This window comes from Panthera pardus, unplaced genomic scaffold (assembly GCF_024362965.1).
Source record: "Panthera pardus isolate Hobbes unplaced genomic scaffold, ASM2436296v1 HiC_scaffold_22, whole genome shotgun sequence".
In the NCBI taxonomy this organism is placed as follows: Eukaryota; Metazoa; Chordata; class Mammalia; order Carnivora; family Felidae; genus Panthera; species Panthera pardus.
Genome location: NW_026526788.1, coordinates 78,813,048 through 78,839,878, shown reverse-complemented (window position 1 = coordinate 78,839,878; position 26,831 = coordinate 78,813,048). Strand labels below are relative to the sequence as shown.

Here is a 26,831-nt window from a genome sequence, read left to right as displayed (position 1 = left end):
GGCCCTGCTGGGGACCAAGCCTGCACGAGAGGCTGGCCCAGAGGAGGGGGGGGTGGCCTGCTAGTTTCCCAGGGAATACCCAGCAGAGCGGGGAGGGGAGAGCTTTTGACTGATTGGTTGGCTGGTTGATTTGGGTCTAGCCCTGGTGAAAAGTACTTAGAGAGCTGTGCTAAGTGCCTCCCAGCTCCACCCCAGACCTTCAAGGTCCCCGATTCACGGAGGCAGGTGTCTCATTCAACCACTCAGCCTGCCTTTCGGGATCTACTCGGTCCTCGGATTCCTGTCTCTACCAGGAGCTTGACTTTCTCAGAACTGGAGGAGACACAGGCTAATTCCCTCCCCACGCCATGGCCCTAGGCCCGCGAACACCCGCACACACGTTCACCTGCCGTGTCTTCCCGGCTGCCACGCGTGAGGGTTCTCTGCGGACGTGCGTGGTTGTGGAACCGTAATTACTGTCTGTCCTGAGCATCTGCATTTTGGGGGAGCTCCCGAGAACCCGTTGTGCGTTTGGGCGAGGCCCTTTCCTCTCACGTGGGTTCCTCAGCCAGAGGCAGGAGAGGAGCTTAGGGCCCCCGGGCTGAATCCTTCACCAGAGAGAGCACAGACCCCCTTGGGCTGGAATTTCCTGGGGAGAATGCAAAATATGCAGCAAAGAATTTTTTTTTCAGTTTCTGGAAGGGGGGGGGGCTTGCGACTGGAAGCTCCTCGTATATAGAGTGGGGAAAAAATAGTTTCCTATCAACCAAGAAGCATGATGTTTATCACCATAGACCAGAATAGAACATGTGGCCCTCGTCCGCACTTCATTTTGCTACTTTTAAGGAATTCGCTTTTGTCACGCAGCCCAGATGGAGTTGTTGATTTTCTCTGCGCATTATTCCGCTGTCCTTTCATCTGCCTTCTGTGCCGACCGCGTGCCGCCTTTCTTGCTGGAAGCGAGGGAGGGGACTGGGAAGGGCCTCGCCTTGGAGACCGCCTCCGGCTCTCCCGCCTCCTGGCTCTGTCCGTGACCGTGGGTGGGTCTCTTCTCTCCCGCTTCTGTGCCTCAGTGTCCCCATCTGTAATTCACGGTCAGCTTCCTGCCCTCTCTGGGTCCTCGCCCACACCCGGTGTGGCGATCCACGTGGAAGTGCCTCCCAGGTTGTGACTCACGCTCCACGTGTGAGCGGTTACCCTTTAGCGGCTGGGGTGGCGCTTCGTGACGAGTGGGGCTGGGGGGCTGGGGGGGTGGTGTCGGTGACGGAGAGAGAGACGCTGTCTTTTATTTGGTGGTTGCGGCAGGCCAGGCACTGCCCTGAACGCTTGACGTACGTTGTTTGTCTCCTCCCCTAAGTTCCACTGAGACAGGTGCCGTGTCTCCTTGTGTTGTCGATGAGGGCACGGAGCCTAGGGAGTGAGGTGGGTCACCGTGGGGCAGGGCAGCGGCAGAACCCGGCTGCCCGGGGCTGGGGCCCGAGCCGTAGGCCTACGATAGGCTGGAACTCTGTCACCGGATAACCAGAGGAGGTGACAGGGCTTCTGTGATCTATGCCCCTTTGCCACCTCCTCGGGGATTGTGTTCCCCACATGTCGGTCCCCCCTGGGGAGTTCAACTCTCAGGGCTTTGACATCTGCCCCGCACCTGGGCCCCCGGTGGCTCCCCTGAGCTGCGTGGGCGCGTTTGTGTCATGGGCGTCGATGCGGCACACGGGAGGTGAGGCTGGGGGCGTCACCGGGCCCCACTCTTTGACGCTTGCTCCCATGGTGGCACGGAGGCTCCACAGAGGTTGTCCTGGGAGAGAGAAGGCTTGCAACCAGTGGCCGACTTCGGGGGAGGGTTGGGATGGAACATTCTTTTCCAGAACTTTGGCTTTTCCCTCACATATTTTGTAAAACTTTTTTCGTCCTTAATATCCTATCTTTCTGCCCAATAAGACTCCACACTCGTAAAAGTGATGGCACCGGTTTTTGTAAACAACCAAGATCTTTACGGACCCCTGGTCAGGCCCTTCAGAGGGGGCCATCTTTGGAGGTCACTGGCCGTGACATTCCTCCCCACAGAAGAGGGCAGATGCTGAGGTGACATCAGGCTGATGTCAGATGCTCGTAGGTTCTCTGGCTCAGCTCTCTTCTGAACATTTTGGCTCTTTGGCTTTCTTGACCTGAGGGGGCACTTTCATGGAAAATGAAAGATACTCCCAGCAGGCATCACTCCAGAATACGATGGAGAGAGCATCAGCTTTGGCTGGACCCAATGTGCCCTTTGAATTTTTTGAAGACTTAAGGTTTTCTTGATGAGTATCTTTTTTTTGGGGGGGGGTGGTGACTGTAGAACAGTCTGAAATGATTCATTAATTGGCACAAAGTCCACTAGATGTTTTTGGTATTTTTCAACTTGCTTTTTAAAGTCCAAATAAACGTCCTTCTCCGCAGACCTGCCCTTCCTCTTGTTCTCGTCTGTTTGTCATTTAGTGACTCATTAGCTTGTTCGTTCATTCATTCATCACAGCTTGTTACGTACCAGACTCCAGAGATACGGCAGTAAACAGAACGAGACACAGTCCCTGCCCTCATGAACAGACTGACATGTTACACGCATGTGATGATGCTTCACAGCACAGGTAGTGGGGGCTCCGGGACCCTGCCCGGGCCCTCTTTTCCTGTAGGTACACCCGTATCCCAGCTGCTGGGGTCTTGGCTGTGATGGCTCATAGCTGATCCCTTCTCCAGAATATAGGTGGGAAATGTACATCTGTCACTCTTTAGTTGGTTGATGTGTGGCCAAGCTAACCAACTGCAGAAGAGGTGGCTTCTTGTCTCAAGGTGGGGACAATGCTCTGTGTGTCGTTCCTGCTCCAGAGCTGCCTGTGGGATCAGGCTGAATCCGCCTCTGGCTGAGAGAGCATTCAGCCTTACTCAGCTCCTTCCTCTGCCCTGTCCTTCTTCTCCCTCCCCTTTCCCTTTAGAACCCCGCCCCCTTCCCCCCTGGCCCCCCCCCCCCGTGATATATCGTGCGTAACTGAACCCCTGCATCAGGCTCCGCTTAGAGGCAACTCTACCTAAGAAAGGTGTTATCAGAGCCCATCTGAGGAGACATTGATTTAGCTGGGGAGTTCAGGAAAGCCAAAAGAGGAGGTGCCAAAGCTGAGATGTGCAAGATTAGCAGGAGTTAATTAGAGAACAATGCAAGGAGGAGGACCAGCGTGTGAACTTAAGGCTGAAAGGAGGCTGGTATTTCAGGAGCAGAGAGAGGGAGTACAGCATGACAGAAGCTGGAAGGACCAGGGGAATAAGCAGATAGGCTTCCTAGAGTCTGGTAAGGAGTCTTTCTAGTTGGTGGGGGCATCATCACTCCCATTCCCCCAGCCAGGGCCTTGGAGAAAACTGGTAGGAGGAACCCAACCTGGTGGGAAATCCTAGCGCTGTGGTCAGAAGTCCGGAGTTCCCAGCTCCGTTTTGTCAATTAGGTGTGGTGTCACCACCTGGGCCCCCCCGCGAGGGTCAAAGTCCTACCGTAGGGTATTTTGCAGTTTTCGAATAGGGACGGCCTGCATGTATACACTGTTTTTATGGGGAGTGTTAATTTCCCTGGGTGTTCGCAGCGACCCACTTCATCTCCTGTGACCACAAGCCCCTCAGCGTCCAGGGTGCCAACACTGGGGACAGGGGAGGCAGAGGGCGGGGGCGCTACTCTGCCGACGATGGTTGAATTCTCACCATCCTGGGAGGACTCTGACATGTGTGGAAGTAAAGGCATTTCTCTCTCTCCTTCTTTTTAGGTAAAAATAGCAGCAGAAAAGGCGTGAGAACCAAGAGCTCTGAGAAGGCTGCCAGTGATGATCACAGCGTCCCCGTGGCCCGTGACGAAGTCAGAGAGGGTGAGGGAGGCCCTGTGGAGAGCCTCCACCGGCCCAGGGCGGGCAGAGTCCCTTGGAACAGCTGCCAGCTGCAGATTCCCCTGGGGCTGCCTGGGGCTGCCTGCTGTCTGCGGGCCTCTCTGGCCTCTGCGGCCTCTCTTTTACCATTATCGAATGGGGGAGGAGGGAAACATTCAGAGCCACTCTCTCTCCTGCAGGGCGCAGAAACTCACAGCCGCATTTTCCCCACTGACTCAACAGAAGTCATTGCAGAATCTCTGCAGGGTGGGTTGCCTTGTCCGCCCCCGCCCTGTGCCGCCTGGCATGGCAGCCTCATTTCCTTTCTGGTGGGGCCTCATAGCTGCCCGTGTACATTGTGTGTACGTTTCTTATCTCCCAGCCAGACCCAGGGGCCTCTGGAGTCAGAGCGAGAGTCTCGTATTTACAAACCACGTGATGCTAGTCTTGGGGTCCTACTCCATTGTAAAAATACTGGTCTTTTAATTACTTACCTTAGGATGGCCGAAGACATCGGTTCTAGACTCCTGGGTCAAGTCTGGCCCACTAGCGCTGGCTGTTACCGTGATCGACTGTGACCGTCACTGTTACTGTATCTCTATTACGCTAAGCTCTGGTATCTAGGGTTGCACTTCTCCTAATATTAATAGCAACCATTTCTTAAACATTTCAACTTTCAGTAGCTTAAGGCCAGGCACTGGGCCTCGTGTGCAGTATCTCTCAGTGTCTCTCTGCATGTGGTGGATATTACCGGTATCGTCATTATCATTATCCACATATTTTTAAATTTTTAATGTTTTTATTTATTTTTTTGAGAGAGAGAGAGGGGGAGACAGAGCACGAGCAGGGGGAGGGGCAGAGAGAGAGAGGGAGACCCAGAATCCAGAGCAGCTCCAGGCTCCGAGCTGTCAGCACAGAGCCCGACGCGGGGCTCGAACTCACGGACCGCGAGATTGTGACCTGAGCCGAAGTCGGACACTCAGCCGACTGAGCCACCTGGGCGCCCTGTACCATTATCTGTATTTTATGGATAAGGAGAATGAGACTTGGTAGTATGTGTCATTTGCTTGTGGTTATGCAGCCTGTAAGTGGCAAAACGGGGATTGGAACCCAAGATTTTGAGTCTAGACTTTCTGCTTAGCGCAGCCGCTTAAGTAAACACAATGTTTCACAACTTTGCCTGTAAGGAGGCAGGATCTGTTTTCAGCTGCTCTGTGAGCCCATCCACGTGTAATAGAGTCGGTTGTCATGAAGGGAGCTGCAAATTCCCTTAGGCGTAATGTCATGGTTTGGGGCTGTGTTTCTAACCAAAAACTTACCATCTAAGAAATCATAGGTATGACCAACAGTGCCTCCTAAAATACAAACGGAAATTCAACAAACTTCTGTAATCACTTAACAAGTAGGAATTCTCTCCCATTTTAAAGCAGACAGGCACACACTGTTGCCATTGCCATCAGTCTGTGGTAGGGTCCCCTCCCTAAGGAGAGAAAAAAAAGAGAGAAAAGAAAAACACACACACACACACACAAACCCCGTGAAGGTAGCCTGACTATGCGCCTACGTGACAAGATCCCTCATGACCTTGTAAACATGAGATCACTTGATCAGACTGCATGTTTGTGTGTTACCATAAATGGGAGGCAAAGAAATAGAAAATGTATAAAAAAACTACTCTACGTGGCGTGCGGGGCTCAGTTCTTCGGGTACGAACTCAACTGAGCGGTGCCGGCACGAATAAAGTTGCTTCCTGGAAAGAGAAGCCTCAGGGTCACGACTCTGTGTGAGAATCCGGCCACGTATCAGGAAGGTGAGCTGAGGACGCGTGATGTGGGGCTGCGTCTCTGCTTCTTCCCCCTGGTGGACCCCGTGACCTTGGGGGTCGCAGTGAAATGGGTGGTAATCGGACGCCCACCTCGGGCGGGCCTTGGGCACGACTTTTGTCCCTGTGTCCCAGCAGGCTGATCAAAACGCCAGCTGTCCCTTCAGGATCACAGGGTTGGTCAACGCCTCCCAGGACTGGGTTCTTGCTGCCCTCAGATGCGGGCCGCCGAGGCCTTTACTGTTTTGTTCATTTTTGAGTACTTTAAACATTAGAAAAAATATTTTGTCTAGATCTTTTTTTTTTTTTCCTTTTCTTTTAGCTTTGGCACGGGGGTTGGTTCAAATTGTTTTAGTTGTTCATTCCCAGGACTGGAAGTTATTAAAATTTGGGGAGGCATTTGCAGGAAGATTTTTCAAGGCCCATTTCTTTACACATGTGTGTACGTGCGTGCACACACGCGCACGTGTGCTCTACCCCACTCAGAGTTGTGTCCCTGGCCTCGGCCTCAGAGCGCTGTCTGCGTGGGCTGGGGTCCCTGGTCTCCAGGACAGCCGGCACGGCTCTGATTCACTGAGTGCGCTGCAGGGGATTTCGGTGCGTGGGACTTCTTTACATCACCCTCCTGTTAAAACAAAATCGAGGCATTGGGGGTAACCCAGGGGGGCAGAGGAGCCGTGTGGGGGGGGCCGTGATATGCAAATATAGGAGGGAGAGAGAAGACCTGGCCGTGGAGGTGGTGCACGGAGGCAGGTACCCCTGCAGTTAGGAACCCTGGCCTGGGGTCAGGCAGGAGCCCCCGGGGGAGGTGCTGGGCAGAACAGGGGGCCTCACATACGTAGCCGGGCACTCTCAGAACCCGGTGCCCAGCCTCCTCTCCGTCTCTCCCCAGATCTCGCTGGGCAGGTGGCAGGATGAAGGGGTCGGGTGGCAGCTGGACAGACGTCACCTGCATCGTGGCCGATGGAGATGTCACCCGCTTCATGTTCAAGGTGTGGGTGGTCCAGACATCAGCCCCGTCTTGTTATGTGAGCGAGTGCCATCAAGGGCTTGTGTCAGATGTGGACTTCTCCCCTTGGGGACTCTGGCTTGGAGGACACGTGACTGAGGAGCACTGTCAGCTCGGGCAGGTTTCCAAAGCGCATCTTAGATACTGTCCTGAGATGGTCCATGCGGTTGGTTGCATCATTGGTCTAGTTCGTCAGCTCTCCTTGTGTCTGCCCCATTGTCATGTAACTTTTCCGTTCCCTTCACAGCGGGCGAGAGCCCCTTGCCTTTGGGCTGGTCTGTGTGCCTTGCCGGGTCTGGCAAGAATAGAATAAGGCGAATGCCAAGGTGCCAGTTCTGAGCTGAGGCCTTGAGACAGTTTACTTGTTTCTGTTTGCCTCTCATTTCTGATCTCTGCCTCCTTTTTTTTTTTTTTTTTGTTAAGTTTATTTGCTTATTTTTTTTTCCAACTTTTTTTTTTTTTTTTTTTTTTATTTATTTTTGGGACAGAGAGAGACAGAGCATGAACGGGGGAGGGGCAGAGAGAGAGGGAGACACAGAATCGGAAGCAGGCTCCAGGCTCCGAGCCGTCAGCCCAGAGCCCGACGCGGGGCTTGAACTCACGGACCGCGAGATGGTGACCTGGCTGAAGTCGGACGCTTAACCGACTGCGCCACCCAGGCACCCCTAATTTGCTTATTTTGAGAGAGAGCGAGCACACAAGTGGGGGAAGGCAGAAAGGGAGAGAGAGAGAGAATCCCAAGCAGGCTCTGCACCATCAGCTCAGAGCCCCGTGCAAGGTTCACACCCACAAACTGCAAGATCATGACCTGAGCCAAAATCACGAGTCGGACGGATGCTTAACTGACTGAGCCCCCCCCCCCCCCCGCCCCAGGCGCCCCTGCCTTCTTTTTCACCCCAGCCAGACACGGGCTTGTTTCTTACATGTGTCGTGTGCTGAGAACATGGGTCATGTGTTTTCTCCCAAGGGAACTGGACAGGCGTCTGAGTTGGTAACAGAGAGGGCATCTTGGGATCAGGCTTTACCCTCACTGGCTGTGCGACTCTGGGCAAGGCCCTAACTTCTCTGTGACTCAGTTTCCTCCTCTGCAGAGTGGGGAGGACATCCCTTTATGGGGCTACGTGACCGTGAAATAGCGTCCGAAGGACGCTGCACGCAGAGCACACGGCAAGCCCTCGGCGAGCATTAGCGATGGCTTTTATTTGCTATCTGGGATTTGTTTTGTGCGTGTGTCTCAGTTACAGGAGTTGGCAGACGTTTTTAAAGGATCAGACCGTAAATATGTGGTTTGTTGGCCAAGAGGCAAAATTGAGGACATTATGTACTTAAATAACCATTTAAAATGTAACCATTAAAAACTACAAAACTATTCTTATCTCTTGGGCCCTACAAACACAGGTGGTGGCCTGGATTTGGCCATCACATGGGCTGAGGCTTGCCAACCCCTGGCTTCGAACTTCAGTTTTCTGCAAATGCTGCCTCCAGGAAGCCTGCCCTGATCACCTCTCTTTCATTTTCCTAGACCTCCTCCTCAGGGTCCAGTCCCCTCCTCTGTCACATCCTAGTGACTCCTACGGGCAGCCCTTCTCTTCTGTGAGGATATGAGTCTCAAGAGCTCGGGATCCTCTGTTTCTTCTCAGGATACACCCAGTGCTCGACATGAATGGCGGACTCGTTTACTGAGCCCCTGCCCCGTGCTGGAACTAGCGTTCTGGGCTACAGAACGCGTATTCTGTGTGTGTTCAAGTGGATTCTTCGTGACCCAGGACAGCTGAGCCAGCCTCCGTAGGAAGTGGTCTTTGATCTGTAGGAAAGGAACGTGATTTCCCGCCATCGTGGGTGTAGAATGGGTTTCCCCAAGGGATGCATGTCGGTGAATGGGAGCTTCCTTATGCCTGGGCTGGGTGAGATTTGAGGCTTTAAGCAGGTACCCTGCTTGGGGATTGACCTACTCTGTGTGTGTGTGTGTGTGTGTGTGTGTGTGTGTGTGATACATGAGAGTGTTTCACTGCTGTGGGCAGTTTGGTTTTTCATCCAAGCCCTTGTTGGGAGCCTTTCCCTACTGTTGTGTGGTCAGACGCTCCCTGGGGCTCAGCTCTGGTCTCCCCTAGACATCTGGCAGAGCTGTTGAGGGCAGGGGAGTGAGTCTGAGACTCCCGATTCTGGAAGAGGTGCGGCTGATGTGGCCCCGGCAGTGATAATGCGGTCACGTCTGTATTTCAGACCCCTTGGAAGCGAGGGGGGCGGCCAGGGGCCAGGATTGGGATGGGGTCGCACCCCTCTCGGACATACCTTGCTCGGGAAACCTGATGAATGTGGGCATCTGGGACACCTCCACGCTTTGCTAGCCCCCCACTTTCAACTCTGTCTCAAACTTGCCTAGAAAGTTATTTCAGTCTCTTGAGGCACCTGGGTGGCTTAGTCGGTTAAACGTCCGACTCTTGGTTTCAGCTCAGGTCCTGATCTCACGGTGCGTGGGATCGAGCCCCGCATCGGGCTCTGGACTCATAGCACGGAACCTGCTTGGAATTCTCTCTCTCTCCCTCTCTCTCTCTGCCTCTCCCTCACTTATGCTCTCTCTCTGTCTCTCAAAAATAAGTAAACTTAAAAAAGAAGAAAGTTATTCTTCAGTCTCTGAAGTGAAACATGTCTTGTAAGGATTTCCCAGCCTTCCTTTGCAACGTGAGAGATTTATTTTGTTCTCCCAGTGGTTTTGTGTCAGGGCCTTCCCCGGGTTGGGTTAGGGGTCCTGGGCTCACCGTTGCCCACGGTACGCTGTGAGCTGAGTGTCTGTTAATGCCCTGTGGCCCATGGTGAGCCTGGGGCCACAGGCTGCAGAGGCCTTGGTTTGGAACCAGGGCCACAGTGGACTTGCCGGCAGAGAAATTCCTTCCAGACGAGGGGTCGGGGGACGGGGCTCTGATGTGGTCGGGAGCACCATGGGCTCCGCTCACTTTCTGTCACCCAGCTGACCCCGGGTACGGTTCTGGGCCACCAAGGTCACATTAGTGACCTTGCCGAGGAGACATTGTAGCTCCTTTGAGCCCGTGCAGTGGAGGCCAGCCCACATCTCGGGATTTTGCTCGCGTGACCTTTCTGCCTGTCTTCTTCCCATCCTGCCGATGCTTCTGTGATGAGACCCTCCTCTGTAATTCTGCTCCGCTGGCTCTGGGATGGGCTTAGCAGAAAACCGAATTTGCCACGTCACCCCCTGAAACTTAGGAAGAGACACAGAAATTTAATTCCACGTAAAGTGCAAGTTGTTCTAGAACAGATTTCTTTCCTGGCCTGTGAAACGTGTCGACCATGCGAGTAGTGGACGCACCTTGCAGAAAATTTGAAAGATGTAGAAAACAAAGATGAGAATAAAACAAAACACAGTCTTATCTTCCAGAGACAACCGCAGTCAGCATTTGGAGTCTGTCTCTCCACTCTTGTCTGTGTGTGTGTGTGTGTGTGTGTGTGTGTGTGCGTGTGTGTGTGTGTGTGTGTGTGTGTGTGTGTGTGTGAATTTATAAAACCTCCTTATATGTGAAGGACAAGAGACCCTCCGTTTATATGTTGCAGTGTAGTTAAGAACTCAGGAACCGCACTGAGTCGAACTCAAAACCCAGTCCACTGTTTATTAGCTGTGTGCTCTCGGATGTGTTATTTAACTTCTCTGTGCCTCAGTTTCCTCAGATACAAAATGGGGGTAATAATTGGACATCCCCATCGGATCGGGATAAGTGTCTAATAAGGTCACTTGAATAAAGCACTTGCAACAGTGGCTGACAAGTAGGTTCCAGTGAAAGAGCTTTGTATCAGTCATTGATGTGGGCCCTGAGGGCCCTTGCCGCATGTTTTAAAGGCCTGGGCCAGGGCAGGAACATAGAACGATCTGTTCCTCGAACGTTTGAAAGAACGAGATAGTAAATTCCTTTGAACTAGGCGTTTTCCACCCAAGAAATTCTTTGATCAATCTGCTTCCTTTCATGGTTACTGATCTGTCAGAGTTTTTATTTTTGTAGTAATGTTGATAAGGTTTATTTTGAAGACATCAGCGCTCTATTGACGTATTTTCTTTTTGCAGCGTGTGTGCTTATGTTTTGTTAATTTGTCAGCTTATTTATTTTCGAGAGGTTTTAGATTTTAGATTTAGAAAAATGAAGGGAGACACAGAGAGTTCCTGTGTATCTCCACTCCTCTGCTTTCCTACCGTGATACATTTGTTGCAAGTGTTGGGAATATTGATACGTTCTTATTAACTGAAGCTCATAGGTTACATGAAGGCTTCGGGTTTTTGTCTTTGTCTTACATTCCCTGGGTTTTGGCAAATGTGTAACGACGCGTAGCTGCCATTAGAGTACCATACAGAATGGTTTCACTGCCCTAAAACTCCCCGGTACCCCAGCGACTTATTTCTCTCCCCCTCCCCTGAACCCCTGGCAACCACTGATCTTTTGACTGTCTTCAGAGTTTTACCTTCTCCACAATGTCACCTAGTGGGAATCATAGAGCATGTAGCTTTTCTCATTTCTTTCACTTAGTAATATGCATTTAAAGTTCCTCCCTGTCTTTTCAAGGCTTGATAGCTCATTTCTTTTTATCACCGAATAATATTCCATTGTCTGGCTGCACTACACACAATGTACTCATCCATCGAAGGACATTTTGGTTGCTTCCAAGTTTTGGCAATTATGAATAAAGCTGATATAAATATTCATGGGCAGGTTTTTTTTGTGTGGCCATGTTTTCAACTCATTTGGGCAAATCCCAGGGAACACAATTACTGGATATTATGGGAAGAGTATTTTAAGTTTTATAAGGAATTTTGTCTCATTTATAGTACCCCCCCAACAACAACAAAAATTGGTGTTACTGTTTCTTTTTTTTTTTTTTTGTCCTTTCAATATGCATGCTGAAATCTTAAAAAAAAATTTTTTAATGTTTGTTTATTTTTGAGAGGGGGGAGGGGCAGAGAGAGAAGGAGACACAGAATCCGAAGCAGGCTCCGGGCGCCAACATGGGGCTCGAGCCCACGAACCACAAGATCATCACTTGAACCGAAGTCGGGTGTTCAACTGACTGAGCCACCCAGGCGCCCCTAACTTTCTTTCTTGCTTTCTTTTTTAAAATTTGTTTATTTTTGAGAGAGAGAGTGTGAGCGACGGAGAGGCAGAGGCAGCGCCCTGGGTACTGTAAGCCCAGAGCCCCATGTGGGGCTCAGTCCCACGAACCGTGAGATCAGGACCTGAGCTGAAATCAAGAGTCAGACGCTTAACTGAAGGAGCCACGCAGATAGCCCTGCATTCTGAAACCTTTACGAATTTGTTACCACATCACTGATGTGATTTTCTGCTGATAATATTTCACTCTTACTGCTTTCCCGTTATTTCACTGATAATATTTCACTCTTACTGCTTCATGCAGGATATTTCCTACTTTTATTTTTAAATAAAGCAGACATATAGAAAAACTACATATAATATGTATGTTCTTTTAACAAACATCTGTAAAGCTAATCCCTGTGTAACCATCACCTGAATCAAGAAGTAAGAGTCTTGTCAATCTTCCCTGTCACATCATTATCCCTTCCACTGTCGAGGTGACCTCTATTCCAGCTTTGACAGATTTTCCTCATAGTTTTACTGCTTATGTTTGTATCTCTGGATAAGGTAGTTTGGCCTAATTTTGAAATTCACATAAATGGAATCATACTGTGTGTACTCAGTCACACATATCTTGTAATTTTCTATCAAGGTTCTATATTTCTTCTGTTCCTTCATTCCATCACTATATAGGATTCCATCATAGCACTACATGACAATTTTTTTATCCTATTTTAGTGCTGATGGATATTTGATTTATTTCCCGATTCTATATTTTATGACAAGTGCCACCGTGAAAACTCTTGTACACGCATGGGCGTAGGTTTTCTTTCCATAATTCTTGAACCCGTGGGCGTAGGTTTCTCCAAGTATATATACACTTTGGAGTAGCTGGGTTTAGCTTCCCTGTGGAACAAATGCTCAGTTGTTTCCCTCAGGGGCCATGCCATTCGGACTTCCTGGTCAACACTGTGTAAGCTCCAGACTTCACATTCTGAACAACTGTTGTATGATCAGACTTTCATATGTGGCCAATCTGGTGGGTGTATAATGATGATTCACTGTGATATCATCTACATTTCCTAATTATTAATGAGGTTCAGCATCTTTTCATGTACTTACTTGCCATTTGGATCTTTTTTTTTGGTGACATTTCTGTTCAGTTGTTTTCTTACAAATGTTTCCACTCTAAGTAGATTTTACGGTGTCGATGGCAAATGCATTCTGTGTTTATGGCTTGCTTTTCATTCTTGTGGGGTCATAATGAACGAAAGTTCTTAATTGTAATGTAGTCAAATATGCCAATTTCTTTTCCTTTGGTTGCTACTATTTGTGACTTGTTTTAGAAATCCCTTCTTACTCCATAAGCATAAAGATATTTTATAGTGTCTTCTAAAGCTTCCTTTTTCCTTTTTGATTTTGCACAGTTAGGCCTTCAACCCCCTGGAATGGATTTTGTTTATGATATGAAGTTAGAATTCAGTTTTATTTTTTTCCTTGAAGTACGCAAGTGGGGTGATAATTGTTTGCCTGCTGTTTTGCAGTGTCTGTCGGGGATTAAGAGTCCATATATGTATGGTTTTGTTTTCGGGCTTGCTGTTCTTTATCATTAATTCATTTTTCTACCCATACATGAAATACCTTACTCTCTTAACTACTATAGCTTTATAACAAATCTTGATATCCAGTACAGCAGGACCTAGTTCTCCTTTAAAAGTTTTCGTTATTCTTGACTCCTTGTGTGCACATGTGTGTGCATGTGTGTGAGTGCACACACACACACACATTTACACCACCTGGTCAGGTTCTTCAAATACCTTTCTGAAAACTTTGGGGATCTTGATGACAGTTGCATTGATGTCATAAATCAATTTGGGGAGAATTAACATACTGAAGACATTATGTCTTACAATCCATGAACATGGTATATCTCCCCTCTTGTTCAATCTTTTAAAATATCTCCCAATAAACAGATCTTGCCCATCTTTAAAAGATTTATTCTTTGATATTTGCTATTTTACGATGCTTTTAATTTCAGTTTTCTCACTCTTTCTCGCTAGTATACAGGAGGACAGTCAATGTTTTCTATGATTTATATCCAGGCGACATTGCTAAACTCTTATTCAAAACAACTATTTATGTATTTACTTGGATTGGGGTACAAAATCACAATATATGCTCAATAATGACAATTTTGTTTTTTCTTTCCATCTCTTACACTTTTTATTTATTTTTCTTGACTTCATCGGCAGAGATCCCTACTTAAAAATAATAGGTCTTTCCTTACAGGTTTTAATTCTGCCTTTGGGTTTGTAGTTTTCTTGATATTGGGCCTTAATTTAAATATTTTTTTTTCTATACTTGGGATGAATAATTTCTGGGAAAATATTTTCCTGGTTATTACATGAAATCACTTTAAGAGGCACCTTACTTCTCAGAGTCTTTTGGGTGATATATCTCATGTTCTTTTGTGTGGAATTTTGTCCTTCGTAGACTGCCTATCAGTGTTTATTCTTTACTATCTTTTAACGAGGCAAAATGCAGCCAGATTTCCTCCACTGGGGGGCAGTTGCAGCCCTTTCTTAGGTCTATAGATGTTGACCCGGTCAGCATGCAAACCCCCAGTACAGTTTCCACTTCCAAGCAGCCCTTCATCAGCTACATAATTTGCTTCCCCGAGGCGCTGACTTCTTCCTGGCTGCAGTTCTTAGACACTTGGGTCTGATGGGACACATGGGAGAACTGTAATGACCTTCTATGCTGTCATCAGTGTCCTTGTCTTGGTGCCACACTGTCATTCTGTGTGACAACTGTCCCTCCTTCCTGTCCTGTTGTTTTCTGAAAGCTTCTGAACCGAACAGTGTGGAAACTTGATGGGGGTTGGGGAGGAGAGGTGAGCACCTGGCCGCCTCAGCCACATCTGAGCTTTAGAGGTGGCGTCCAGTTTTCTCATTGCTGCAGACCCTGAACTTCAAAATAGAGGCATCAAGGGGGATGAAGGGTTTCCTGCCCCTCCTCTGGTTGTCTCCAGTTTTCCCCCAGCTGTCTCTGTCTGACTCAGCTGTGGGGAATATTCTCGCACATCTGGCACTAGGTTGAAGCATTGTTGAGAATTTTTCTTTTTGAAAGCCTTTGTAGGTTTTTAGGATGTGTTTCGGAGAGGTCGCAGAAATTTAAGCTAGAATTCCCTGAAGTCTGTGATGCTTCCGTACAACTGGTGAGTTTATGAGATACATCAAATAACCCTGAACACGTTGCGAGAAAGTCTTTTTAAAGAGATCTTAAAAAGCAAACAGCTCTTTATTTTGAAATAATTACAGAGTCACAGGAAGTTGTGAACGAATGGGTGCCGTGCACCCTTCACTCTGCCTCCTTCGGTGCTGACATTTTGCATAATTGTGGCACAGTAACAACATTTACAGATCATATTCACATTCTACCCATTATACGTGTGTGTGTGTCTGTATGTGCACATAGTCCTGTGTCCTTGTACTGCATGTGCCGTTTCGTGGAAATAACACCAACACAGAGGTACTGGGCCGTCCCTTTATGGTGGCTCTTCCTCGTGCCATTGCTTCATAGCCACCACCCCCCTCAGCGTCCCTGACTCCTGGCAGCCTCTAAGCTGGTCTCCATCTTTATAGTCCTGTGTTTTCAAGAATGTTAGATGGATTAAATCATACGGTGTATAACTTTGAGACTGGCTCTTTTCTCTCAGCATAATTCTCCTTTCCTCTTTCTGAACTGGACAAGTAGACTTGGTTGGCATTCGTATGATGTCGCTGTCGGGAAAAACAAAGTCTTCTTCTCCTTCCCCTCCCCCTCCCCCTCCTCCCCCCTCCCCCTCCTCCTCCCTCCTCTCCCCCTTCTCCTCACCCTCCTCCTTCTCCTCCTTCTCCTCTCCTCCTCCTCCCCCTCCTCCTGCCCTTCCTCTCCCCCTTCTCCTCCTCCTCCCCTCCTCCTCCCTTCCTCTCCCGCTTCTCCTCCTCCTCCTCCCTCTCCTCTCCCCCCTCTCCCCTTCTCCTCCTCCTCCTTCTCCTCGCCCTCTCCCTCCTCCTTCCCTGCTCTCCCCCTTCTCCTCCTCCCCTTCCTCCTCCTCCCCTTCCTCCTCTTCCTCCCTCCTCTCCCCCTTCTCCCCCTTCTCCCCATCCCCTCCTCTCCCCCTTCTCCTCTTCCTCCTCCTCCCCCTTCTCCTCCTCCCCCTTCTCCTCCCCCTCCTCCCCCTTTTCCTCCCCCTCCTCCCCTCCTCCTCCTGTCCCTCCCTCCTCTCTTCCTCTCCCCCTTCTCCTCCTCCTCCTTCTCCTCCCCTCCCCCCTCTCTCTCCTCTCCCCTTCTCCTCCTTCTCACCTCCTCCTCCTCCCCCTCCTCCTCCCTTCCTCTCCCCCTTCTCCCCCCTTTTCCCCCTCCCCTCCTCTCCCCCTTCTCCTCTTCCTCCTCCTCCCCCTCTCCCTCCTCCTCCTCTCCCCCTTCTCCCCCTCTCCCTCCCCCTCCTCTCCCCCTTCTCCCCCTCCTCTCCCCCTTCTCCCCCTCCTCCTCCCCCTTCTCCTCCCCCTCCTCCCCTCCTCCTCCTCCTCTCCCTCCTCCTCCCTTCCTCTCCCCTTCTCCTCCTCCTCCTCCCCCTCCCCCTCCCTCTCCTCTCCCCCTTCTCCTCCTCCCCTTCCTCCTCCTCCTCCCTTCCTCTCCTCCTCCCCCTCCTCCTCCCTTCCTCTCCCCCTTCTCCTCCTCCTCCCCTTCCCCCTCCTGCTCCCTTCCTCTCCCCTTCTCCTCCTCCTCCTCCTCCTCCCCCTTCTTCTCCTCCCTCTCCTCCTCCTCCTCCTCCCCCTTCTCCTCACCCTCCTCCTCCTCTCCTCCTCCTCCCCCTCCTCCTCCCTTCCTCTCCCGCTTCTCCTCCTCCCTCTCCTCTCCCCCCTCTCCCCCTTCTCCTCCTCCTCCTTCCCCTCGCCCTCCCCCTCCTCCTTCCCCTGCTCTCCTCCTCCTCCTCCTCCCCTTCCTCCTCCTCCTCCCCTTCCTCCTCCTCCTCCCCTTCCTCCTCCTCCTCCCCTTCCTCCTCCTCCTCCCTTCCTCTCCCCCTTCTACCCCTTCTCCCCATCCCCTCCTCTCCCCCTTCTCCTCTTCCTCCTCCTCCCCCTGCCCCTCCCCCTCCTCTCCTCCTTCTCCCCCTCCTCCTCCCCCTTCTCCTCCCCCTTCTCCTCTCCCTCCTCCTCCTCCCCCTTCTCCTCCCCCTCCTCCCCCTTTTCCTCCCCCTCCTCCCCTCCTCCTCCTGTCCCTCCTCCTCTCTTCCTCTCCCCCTTCTCCTCCTCCTCCTTCTCCTCCCTTCCCCCTCCCTCTCCTCTCCCCCTTCTCCTCCTTCTCACCTCCTCCTCCTCCCCCTCCTCCTCCCTTCCTCTCCCCCTTCTCCCCCTTCTCCCCCTCCCCTCCTCTCCCCCTTCTCCTCTTCCTCCTCCTCCCCCTCCCCTCCTCTCCCCCTTCTCCCCCCTCCTCCTCCCCCTTCTCCTCCCCCTCCTCCCCTCCGCCTCCTCCTCTCCCTCCTCCTCCCTTCCTCTCCCCCTTCTCCTCCTCCTCCTCCCCCTCCTCTCCTCTCCCCCTTCTTCTCCTCCCCTTCCTCCTCTTCCTCCCTTCCTCTCCTCCTCCCGCTCCTCCTCCCTTCCTCTCCCCCTTCTCCTCCTCCTCCCCTTCCCCCTCCTGCTCCCTTCCTCTCCCCTTCTCCTCCTCCCCCTCCTCCTCCCCCTCCTCCCCCTTCTTCTCCTCCCTCTCCTCCTCCTCCCCCTTCTCCTCCTCCCCCTCCTCCCCCTTCTCCTCCTCCCCCTCTCCTTCCCCCTTCTTCTTATTCTTCTTATATAATACACATGCAGGAAAGTCTTGAAATCACAAGAGCATAACACATTGGATTGTCATGTGCACCACTCATGTATAATGTAAATGCACTAAACTATCATTTAGATCAGAAATAGATGACCAGACCAATGAGGCCTCCCTCCCACCCCAGTTAGTCACTAGTCCTGTTCTCTCTCAAAGAGAATCACCATCAGAGATTCCTCTTGCCTGTTTTTGAACTTAATATTCAAGGAATCGCACATTGTGTCTGGTTTGTGTCACTTAATATTATGTTTATGAGATTCCTACATGTCGTTGTGTATACTTACGGTTCATGTATTTTCATTGATGTGGCGTGGCTATGCCAGATCTATTTATTCATTCTCAAGCTAATGGGCATCTGGGTTGTTCTCAGTTTTTGGCTATCACAAATGGTGCGCGTAAAAGTCTTCTGGAGCGTGTGTGAGCATGTTTCTGTTGGGTATATCACCAGGGTAGGATCGCTGGGTCACAGGGCATGGGTATTTACATTTTTAGTAAGTTCTCCTAGAGGGTTTTCTGGATCAGTTGTACCCATCAACACTTCTCTACCAGCGTTGTTGTTTTGCTTCCTTGCGACTTTTGATATATGTCTTTTTGATTGTATCCATATGGGTGTGTGTGTACTCCCATCTCCTAGTGGCCTTCATTGGTGTTTTCCTGAAGACAAATGACTTATGCTCATTCACTGTCAGAATATCTTCCTTTGTGAACGCCTGCTCAGTTCTTTTGTTCATTGTTTTTCTTATTGATTTATAGGATGGCTTATTATATGTTTGCCTTTCTTAAAAATACTGTGGGTAGGAATCCTTTGTCAGAGGTATGCACAGTAATATCTTTTCACACTCCTTATCTTACCTCTGCACATAAGTAATGCTATCTTTTGTGAATTTTTAATTTTTTAATTTTTTAAACATTTATTTTTGAGAGAGAGAGAGCGAGAGAGAGCGCACACAGCAGAGGGGCAGACAGAGAAGGGAGGCACAGAATCTAAAGCAGGCTCCAGGCTCTGAGCTGTCAGCACAGAGCCCGACGTGGGGCTCGAACTCACGAACCGTGAGATCATGACCTGAGCCGAAATCAAGAGTGAGACGCATAACCGACTGAGCCACCCAGGTGCCTCAGTGCTATCTTTTGAGTAACATATGTTCTTAAATTTAGTATAGAACAATCATCAATATTTTCCTTTAGTGCTGTTTGTTGCATGTTTAAATTCTTCTTTTTTTTTTTTTTCCTACTGCAAGATCACAAAGCTATTTTCCTGTGTTGCCTTCTAGAATAAGGTTTCCTTTTACATCAAGTTATTTCCATTAAAACGCTTGATTTTAATAAGAATATACAGTAATAGTGCAGGTGCTACATGGAAAAATTCATGAAGATAATAAGCAGGTGATCGAAGTTTGAGAAATGCAATTTTGAAACAATAATTACTCCTTTTTCGGCTTTATAAGCAATGTACAGAGAACAAAATACTAACTTTCCACAGCTGGTGCAGGCATAATGATGATCAGTTCTGTGGGATCATAATACACATTCATTCATTTACTCAGGAAATATTGATTGGCCTTTGGGGATTCAGTGATGGAAAGTCCTAGTCGCTGCCCTGTGATGGAAGCAGTGTGCTTTGTACCTTTGTTAGGCGGGGGTGGGGGGGGTAGGATGAGAGGGTTGAGTGTCAGGGAGGAAGCCTTGGATGCTTTTCAAGCGAGGCAGCCACCCATCAGCCATCAGCGGGCGGCAGTCAGAGCCTCTGGGATGCGGGTGCTCTGGGCGGGTTCTGGGCGTGAGAGGCATCAGCCCGCGGTCCATACTGCTCCTAGAGGGTTTCCTCTGCCTGATCGGCGGGACCTGCACAAGGGGAGCTCTGAGCTTGTGCAGCTTCAAGGGAAGAGACACCAGCCAGGTTCTGAGGGGCTCAGAAGATCGCCCGGGAGCTTTAGAGGCCAGGGCCGCTCTGCAAGCCTGTCCATCAGAATCTCTGGGGAGGACGGTGGGCATCAGTTTCTTTTAAGGCTCCCCAGGAGATTCTGATCCTGATGTCAGGTCAGGGTGAGGACAAATTGGGGAAGGAGTCCCGGGGCGAGGGGGGGTGCTTTCGAAGGGTGGCTGGATAAGACCGAGATCAGCCCCTTCCCCGAAGACCCTGGGCACGGCGCGCCCCTCTGGGAAGCCCGAGGTATCTGAGACCGGCAAAGAACGCTGCAGACGTGTCCTCCGGGGCAGCAGGAAGCCGCCTCCACACCCATCCGTCAAAGAGAATGTCAGGTTCAGAAAGGCGAAGGATGGAATGTCGTTAAGTCAGAGCTGTCTGATTTATGGCGGCCGTGTGGCTGTGAGCCTGTCCTCCGCAGCGCTCTCGAGGTCTTGGAGAATTCTTTGCTCTGCTTCCAGCAGACGACCACAGCAGGCTCGATGGCCCGGGACACTGAGCTCCCCTGGGCCAGCCGGTGACGCCCGTCCCAGCCTCACAGCCTTTCTCCGGTGTGACCCCAAACACCACCGCGAAACTCGCGTTTGTCTTATGCTCTTGCATTTTCTTTTCTTTTTTTTTTTTTTTTAACGTTTATTTAGTTTTGAGACAGAGAGAGACGGAGCATGAATGGGGGAGGGGCAGAGAGAGGGGGAGACACAGAATCAGACGCAGGCTCCAGGCTCTGAGCCATCAGCCCAGAGCCCGACGCGGGGCTCAAACTCCCGGACCGCGAGATCGTGACCTGAGCTGAAGTCGGATGCTTAACCGACTGAGCCACCCAGGCGCCCCTGCTCTTGCATTTTCAAGTCAGATGGCAGTGGCTTACGACCATGCCTGGGCTTTTATGTCAGAGCTGATCTTCGCATTTCACTTTGCTGTTTAACTCTGTTTAAGACTCCTTCGGTCTTAGGGGCGCCTGGTTGGCTCAGTCGGTAAGCGTCCGACTTCAGCTCAGGTCACGATCTTGCGGTTCTTGAGTTCGAGCCCCGTGTCCGGCTCTGTGCTGACAGCTCGGAGCCTGGAGCCTCCTTCAGATTCCGTGTCTCCCTCTCTTTCTCCCCCTCCCCTGCTTGGGCGCTCACTCGCTCTCTCTCTCTCTGAAAATAAATAAACATTAAAAATTAAAAAAAAAAAGACTTCTTTGGTCTTAGTTTGTGTGCGTGTAGAATGGGAACAATGACGCCCTTCTCTCGTGGTGCTTAACGGAGATTCAATCACAAAATGTCTTCAGAGCGTCTGGCTCGTGGTGATGATGGCAGGTTCGCCCCATCGCTCCCCCAAATCATTTCTCTTTTAAAATAGTTTTCATGACCAGTCTGTCACGACAGCTTCCCCCCAGAGGGATCGGGGTCAGAGGGGGGGAGGTAGAGGGAGGCAGACGATCCCACTTTGCCCCCCTTCCTTACAAAGAGAGCACAGGCCTCGTGGACAGTGCATGCTCAGCACAGGGCACTCGCAGAGTCATGCTGCCTTTAGGAGCAAAGCGGAGTCATCTTTGATGACTGTCCCCGTCTTCCCTCTGGGTTGTGACACATCTCTCTTGTCTAATTACCGTCTCCCTGAAGTGTCCTTTTCACACCCGTCTTCATGTTGTTCTCCCCCCACGAGCTTCCAAGGGTTGGTCTCTGTGTTCTTAGAAACAACAAAAGCTTGGCTTGATGACCAAAGATTTTTCTTTGTTTTGTAGGAGGAGCGGGGAGCAGCGCCTTGGGGGTTCTGTGCAGCCTGGCTGGCCAGGTTCGGGGGGGGGGTGGGAGCTGAGGTTCCCCACCGATTCCCAGCAGGCTGTAAGCCAGAGAGCGGTCTCCTCAGTTGACATTACAGTCGTGGGAGAAATGCAAGCCTATTAGAGTTCCAGCTTCTGGTCTTTTTACTCTCTGATTGTGGGCATTTACATCGAGCTCCGAAGCACTTGTTTCTTCTCTGTTTTACTCGCTCATCAGGGCAGCCCTGCTGTCCTCTGCCGACGGGTAGTGGGTTCGAGATTTGAATTTGCTTTTCCTGAGCCCTGGGATGGCCATTGAGAAGTCTCATGCTGGACTGATTATCACTGCCTTGACAGCTTCCAGTGGTCAAAGGTAAGGCAGCAACTGTTGTTGGGCTGGTACTTATGGCTCCTTTCTACCCTCTCTGCCCTCCTGGAATTCTGGGGTTTTTTGCTTATTTGTTTTTTAATGTTTATTTATTTATTTTGAGTGAGAGAGAGAGCGTGCACGCATGCCAGCAGGGGGAGGGGCAGAGAGAGACTCCCAAGCAGGCCCTTTGCTGTCAGGGGTGAGCCTGACGTGGGGCTGGATCCCACGAACTGTGCGAGATCGTGACCTGAGCCGAAATTAAGAAGTCAGACGCTTAACTGACTGAGCCACCCAGGTGCCCCTAGAATTCTGGTTTTTGAAGACGTGGAGGCTAATTCATTCTGTAGATTTTGCTCGGCTGCTTTCTGTCCCTGCGGTTGTAATGTTAGGGTCTCCTGTTGTGTCCCAAACCAGGGAGCAGCTGAGCGACTGAAGTTTTGCGGATGTCCCCTCAAGGAGTAGGAAGTGGCCCCGAGCCTGAGGGTGGCCTGAGGGTGGTGGGGCCTGGTGGCCAGATGTGGTCAGCCTGCCCCTTCCTGCTCCTTTTCTTTGTATTGTGCTTGGGTCTTTGATAGCTCAGGGTGCAGCTGGAGGGAGGGTGGTCCCCGTACCCCTCTGTAGGCCTCTGCACACTTGAGGGCCTTCGTTGGTGTCACTGCTCCAGCAGGGAGCACACACCTGGCCTTGGGGCATCTGAGACCTGCGGACTATTCTGTGTGTTCTCGATTTCCTCTCTGCACATTTCTCTGGAGCGGCCGAGTGCCCTTTGCAGTGGCTTCTGAATGGTCCTCTGCAGTTTTCTTTCCAATGTGGTAGTGTTCCCTTTTGCAGGTGAACCCAAGGCTCATTTTGCTCACCGTGGGCTTGGGGAAGACCTGCCTAAAATCTTGAGGGTGATGTTCCCAGGGTAGAAGGGAGAGGAGAAAAATGAATCAGGTGGAAATACACTGAAATTCATCAGAGTCAAGTATTTAATATAGACATTGCAGTCCTCTGCATTTTGAATTCATTGAGAAGCTCTAAATCAGAAGATCATTGCCCTGCCCTTTATTTTCCCATCCTTCAGTATAAGAAAACCCTTCATTTTTCTAAACGTGGAGATTCCTGTGTCAGACTTTCAGTGTAAACCGTTACGAGAGGCCTAAGAACTTTTGGTGCAGAACAGCACGAGTTTTGACCTGGGATTTTTGCCTCACCGATCCTTGCATAAAGGGATGTGGCATAGAGGGTTTGTGCTAAATTACTTTATGTTTAAATTTTCTGTTAATTAAAACAAGTTCGAAAATGTGATTTTGGGAAGGTGGGGAACTCCCAGCGGGCATAGCACGTAGGTTCAGCCGAGCCTAGCAGGTGGGACCGCGTTGCAGAGCGCGGCTCGATTCCCAGAACTACCGATGCCGTGTCGGCGGGACGCGGTACATGTGCGTTGAGCTGAGTTGCATGGATAGTTCTGGGAACCGAGCGAAAGCCCGTGGAAAACAGACGTGTGGTGGCAGGAAAGGAGCGGAGGTCCTCAAAGGAGAAGAGAGAGTGGTAGTGCAAGAGAGGGGAACTTCAAGGGTGAGGACCTCACTGGTGCTGCGTGTCCGGGACCCCTGCGGAGGACGAGAAGGTCACTAGAGCCGTGGAGAGCGTCTTCAGCGGTGGACTGGGGAAGACAGTCGGGACATCTCAGCGATGATATTCGCATCCACCGCTGACCAGAGCCACCAGGGTCTCTGTCTGGTCTCCAGATACACTCAGGGGAGAGGTCCTGGCTTGAAACCTCCTCGGACGGGTGACTCGACTCCTGCTGGCGTAGATAGCACGTGTCATCGGCAGATGCAACCATGGCGCCCATGCAGATTGTTAAGGGGAGGAGGAAGGAAGACTTTCCAGGGGTCGGAGGCTTGCAAACCTCAGCTGAGGGAGAGGAAAGGGCTCCTTCAACAGGGAAGACGGAGGGGGAGTAACAGGGAAACATCACTGCTGTGGCCCGAATGTTTGTGCTCCCCCCACCCGCCCCAGAACCCGTGTGTGGAAATCCTAACCCCTAGGGTGACGCCATGAGGAGGCAGGGGCTTTGGGAGGTACTGACGTCCCGAGGGTGGAGCCCTCGGATTCGTGCCCTTGTTCAAGAGGCCCCTTGCCTCTTCTGCCAGGTGAGGATCTGGTGAGAAGGGGTGGCCGTGACCCAGGCGGGAGGCCCTCAGCACAGGGCCACCGTGCTCGTGCCTTGACCCTGGGCTTTCCAGCCTCCAGGCACGTGAGCCATAAACTTCTGTTTATAAGCCACCTGTCCGGGTGGCCCGACCCACTATGATAGTCGCATTATGAAAACCATGGGGCAGGAATAGCCAAGAGGGAGTGGACTCAGGTCTGCTCTTGGGGCCCTCGAACGAGGAGAGCCGCCGTGCCTGGGGACAGAAACCAGAGTGTGGAATGCAAGATCAGGAAAGGGATGGGTGGAGAGGGAGGGGACTCGGGGCCGGGCAGCGAGGGCAGGGGCCTGCAGAACCCATCACACCGCGCTGTGCAGGGCTGCGTAGGGCGGGACTTGCCTGCCGGGCTGCACACCGAGCTCCCTACACCTGTCCCATGTGCCTGCAGGTGGGAACTGGAGACCTGCATCCATTGACCCTGCTGACAACACCTGGCTTCGGTGGGCAGACCGGTGATGTGACGGGCCAGGCCCTCTCTGGGGCGGCTGACGTGAGGTGGGGGGGCGGACCCTCGGGGGGTACGGTGTGGCTGGAACTGTTGTCGGGGTCCGTCCGATCCTCTGGCAGCACACAATTTGTGGTTTCTGCTGCCTGGGTGAGGAGGGCTCCACCCTGCACCTGTCCCACGTCCCTGCCATGGTCCCTTCTGGGAGCCTTCTGCCAGTCCTCTAGTGATCCCCATTCCCGCTTAAGTTAACCATCGTTGGTTTCTTCCTTTCTTTTTTTAATTTGACTTTTTAAAATTAACATCCAAACTAGTTAGCATATCGTGCAACAATGATTTCAGGAGTAGATTCCTTAATGCCCCGGACCCATGTAGCCCATCCCCCCCCCAACCCCCCCCCCCCAGTCACCCTCTGTTTGTTCTCCGTATTTAAGAGTCTCTTCTGTTTTGTCCCCCTCCCTGGTTTTATATTATTTTTGTTTCCCTTCCCTTATGTTCGTCTGTTTTGTCTCTTAAAGTCCTCATAGGAGTGAAGTCGTACGATTTTTGTCTTTCTCTGACTAATTTCGCTTAGCATAATACCCTCCAGTTCCATCCACGTAGTTGCAAATGGCACGATTTCATTCTTTCTGATTGCCGAGTAATACTCCATTGTATGTATGTCTGTGTATACACACACACACACACACACACACCACATTTCCTTTATCCATTCATCCACCGATGGATATTCGGGCTCTTTCCATACTGTGGCTATTGTTGATAGTGCTGCTATAGACATGGGGGTGCATGTGTCCCTTCGAAACAGCACCCCTGTATCCCGTGGATAAATGCCTAGTAGTGCAATTGCTGGGTCGCAGGGTACTTCTGTTTTTAGTTTTTTGAGGAACCTCCGTGCTGTTTTCCAGAGGGGCTGCCCCAGCTTGCATTCCCAACCATCGTTGATTTCTAACAACCAGAGACGCCTCAGTGACCTCCGTGCATCAGTGACTTGGCCGTGGCCTGGCGGGGGCTTTGCACTTCCTCAGCGTGGATCTGTCTCTAGCGTCTTTCGTCATGGCGTGAATGACGGAGATGACTCCCAAACAAAACAAAATTCTCTGAAGATAGTGTCTTCTGATAAGCAAAAACCATCCTTGTTAGGACTCAGGGAAGACTGCGTTTGCACGCAAGCTGGGTGTGTGTGTGTGTGTGCATGTTTGTCTGGGCTCCTCACCAACGATGTCGTCAGCTGTCCTGTGGACTGAACGAGTGGCTTTTCTGGCTTACGCCATCGCGTCATCTCAAGAGTGGGCAAGCGTGGACACTGGATGTGGCAGCTGACGGTGGTGTCGGCTGCGTGGGGCTCACGCTTGCCTCGTGTACGTGGTGGTTGGGCCCCTCGAGAGGGCAGGCGTTGAGCTCTTGAGTCGTTATTAGATGTGTGATCCGTAAACACCCCACTTACGGGCATTTTCTTTTCAGCCCTTGTGCGCCCCGGTGAGAGGGAGGCAGGGCTTCCGCGTAGCAATTCAAGAGTGATTGTGATGAATATGTTAGTTTCTTCAGGTCCTTCCTTTTTGAATTAAAATATTCATGGGCATAGGAGAGGTTTCCTTTCCTTGGAAGAAATGCCCTGGATAGCAATTGTTGTTCCTTTGTCTCACGAGTAAATAAGCATTTGCGTCATCCCTCTGTCCGTTTGTCTGGCTGGCCGTCTAAATGCTGTGAGTGGAAGGTGTTAGCTCCACGAAGTGCCTAGAATTCCCCACCTGCTGTGTCTTCTGCTAAGGAGGAGGGACCTGGGGATGTGAACACATTTGAAACAGCTGCCGAAGAGGCTCCTTGACACAGCAGCAAATTCTTTTTGTATTTCTGACGCTTGCTTATGTGGGACCACTGGGCCTCTGAACGGAGCACCAGGACATGGAAGGACACACCAGTGCCCTGTTCCCTGTCAGGCTCTGAAACTTAAGCAGGCAAGCCTGGCGGAATTGGGATGCAGAGCCCATTTCCGGGACACGGGGAATCGTCCAGCAGAACCGCCGACTGGCCACTTTGGTGTCAGGGCTCACGGGATGTGGGCTGTTCCTGAGGATGCCGATGGGCCCGAAGCAAGGTGCGCTGGGACTCAGTGACAGGGAGCAGAGGGGACAGTGGGTGGCATCTCTGGCTGAGGGAGCCTCTAAGCCCAGGGCCGGGGCTGGGGCTGAGTGGCAGGTTGAAGGACATTCTGGAGTCTAACCTCCCAGAGGGGACGAGAAGTGATCTTATCTTCGGTCCTTGCCCCGCGTCTGGGCCAGGGACCACCGGGGTCTGAGACGCTAGAGGAATATGGCCCAGAGAGGAGAGCAGCAGAGAGAGAAGCAGGGCAGTGGGACAGGGTGGGGGGCATGGGGGTCCGGTCTCCTGCCGTCTTGCATCCTGGGCCCAGGGCCTGAGCTTGGAGGGGCAGGTGTGGCTGCTTTCACATTAGCATAAGCAGGTTCCACGACTAGGCATGGCTGGTGGAGGCAGGCAGCAGGGAT

The 26,831-nt window shown here is 51.3% G+C and overlaps 1 protein-coding gene across 3 annotated transcripts in view; it reads left to right on the top strand.

The window, feature by feature from the left end:
* Positions 1-26,831, top strand: part of CPXM2 (carboxypeptidase X, M14 family member 2) — a 141,829-nt gene that overhangs the window by 6,380 nt on the left and 108,618 nt on the right. For 2 of the 3 annotated variants that reach the window (XM_053910005.1, XM_019424696.2), the window contains exon 2: positions 3,762-3,860. The exons of the other annotated variant lie outside the window; for it this stretch is intronic. In XM_053910005.1, coding sequence (XP_053765980.1) covers positions 3,762-3,860 — 99 coding nt within the window. The remainder of the gene's footprint in view (positions 1-3,761; positions 3,861-26,831) is intronic. 3 annotated transcript variants of the gene reach the window in all.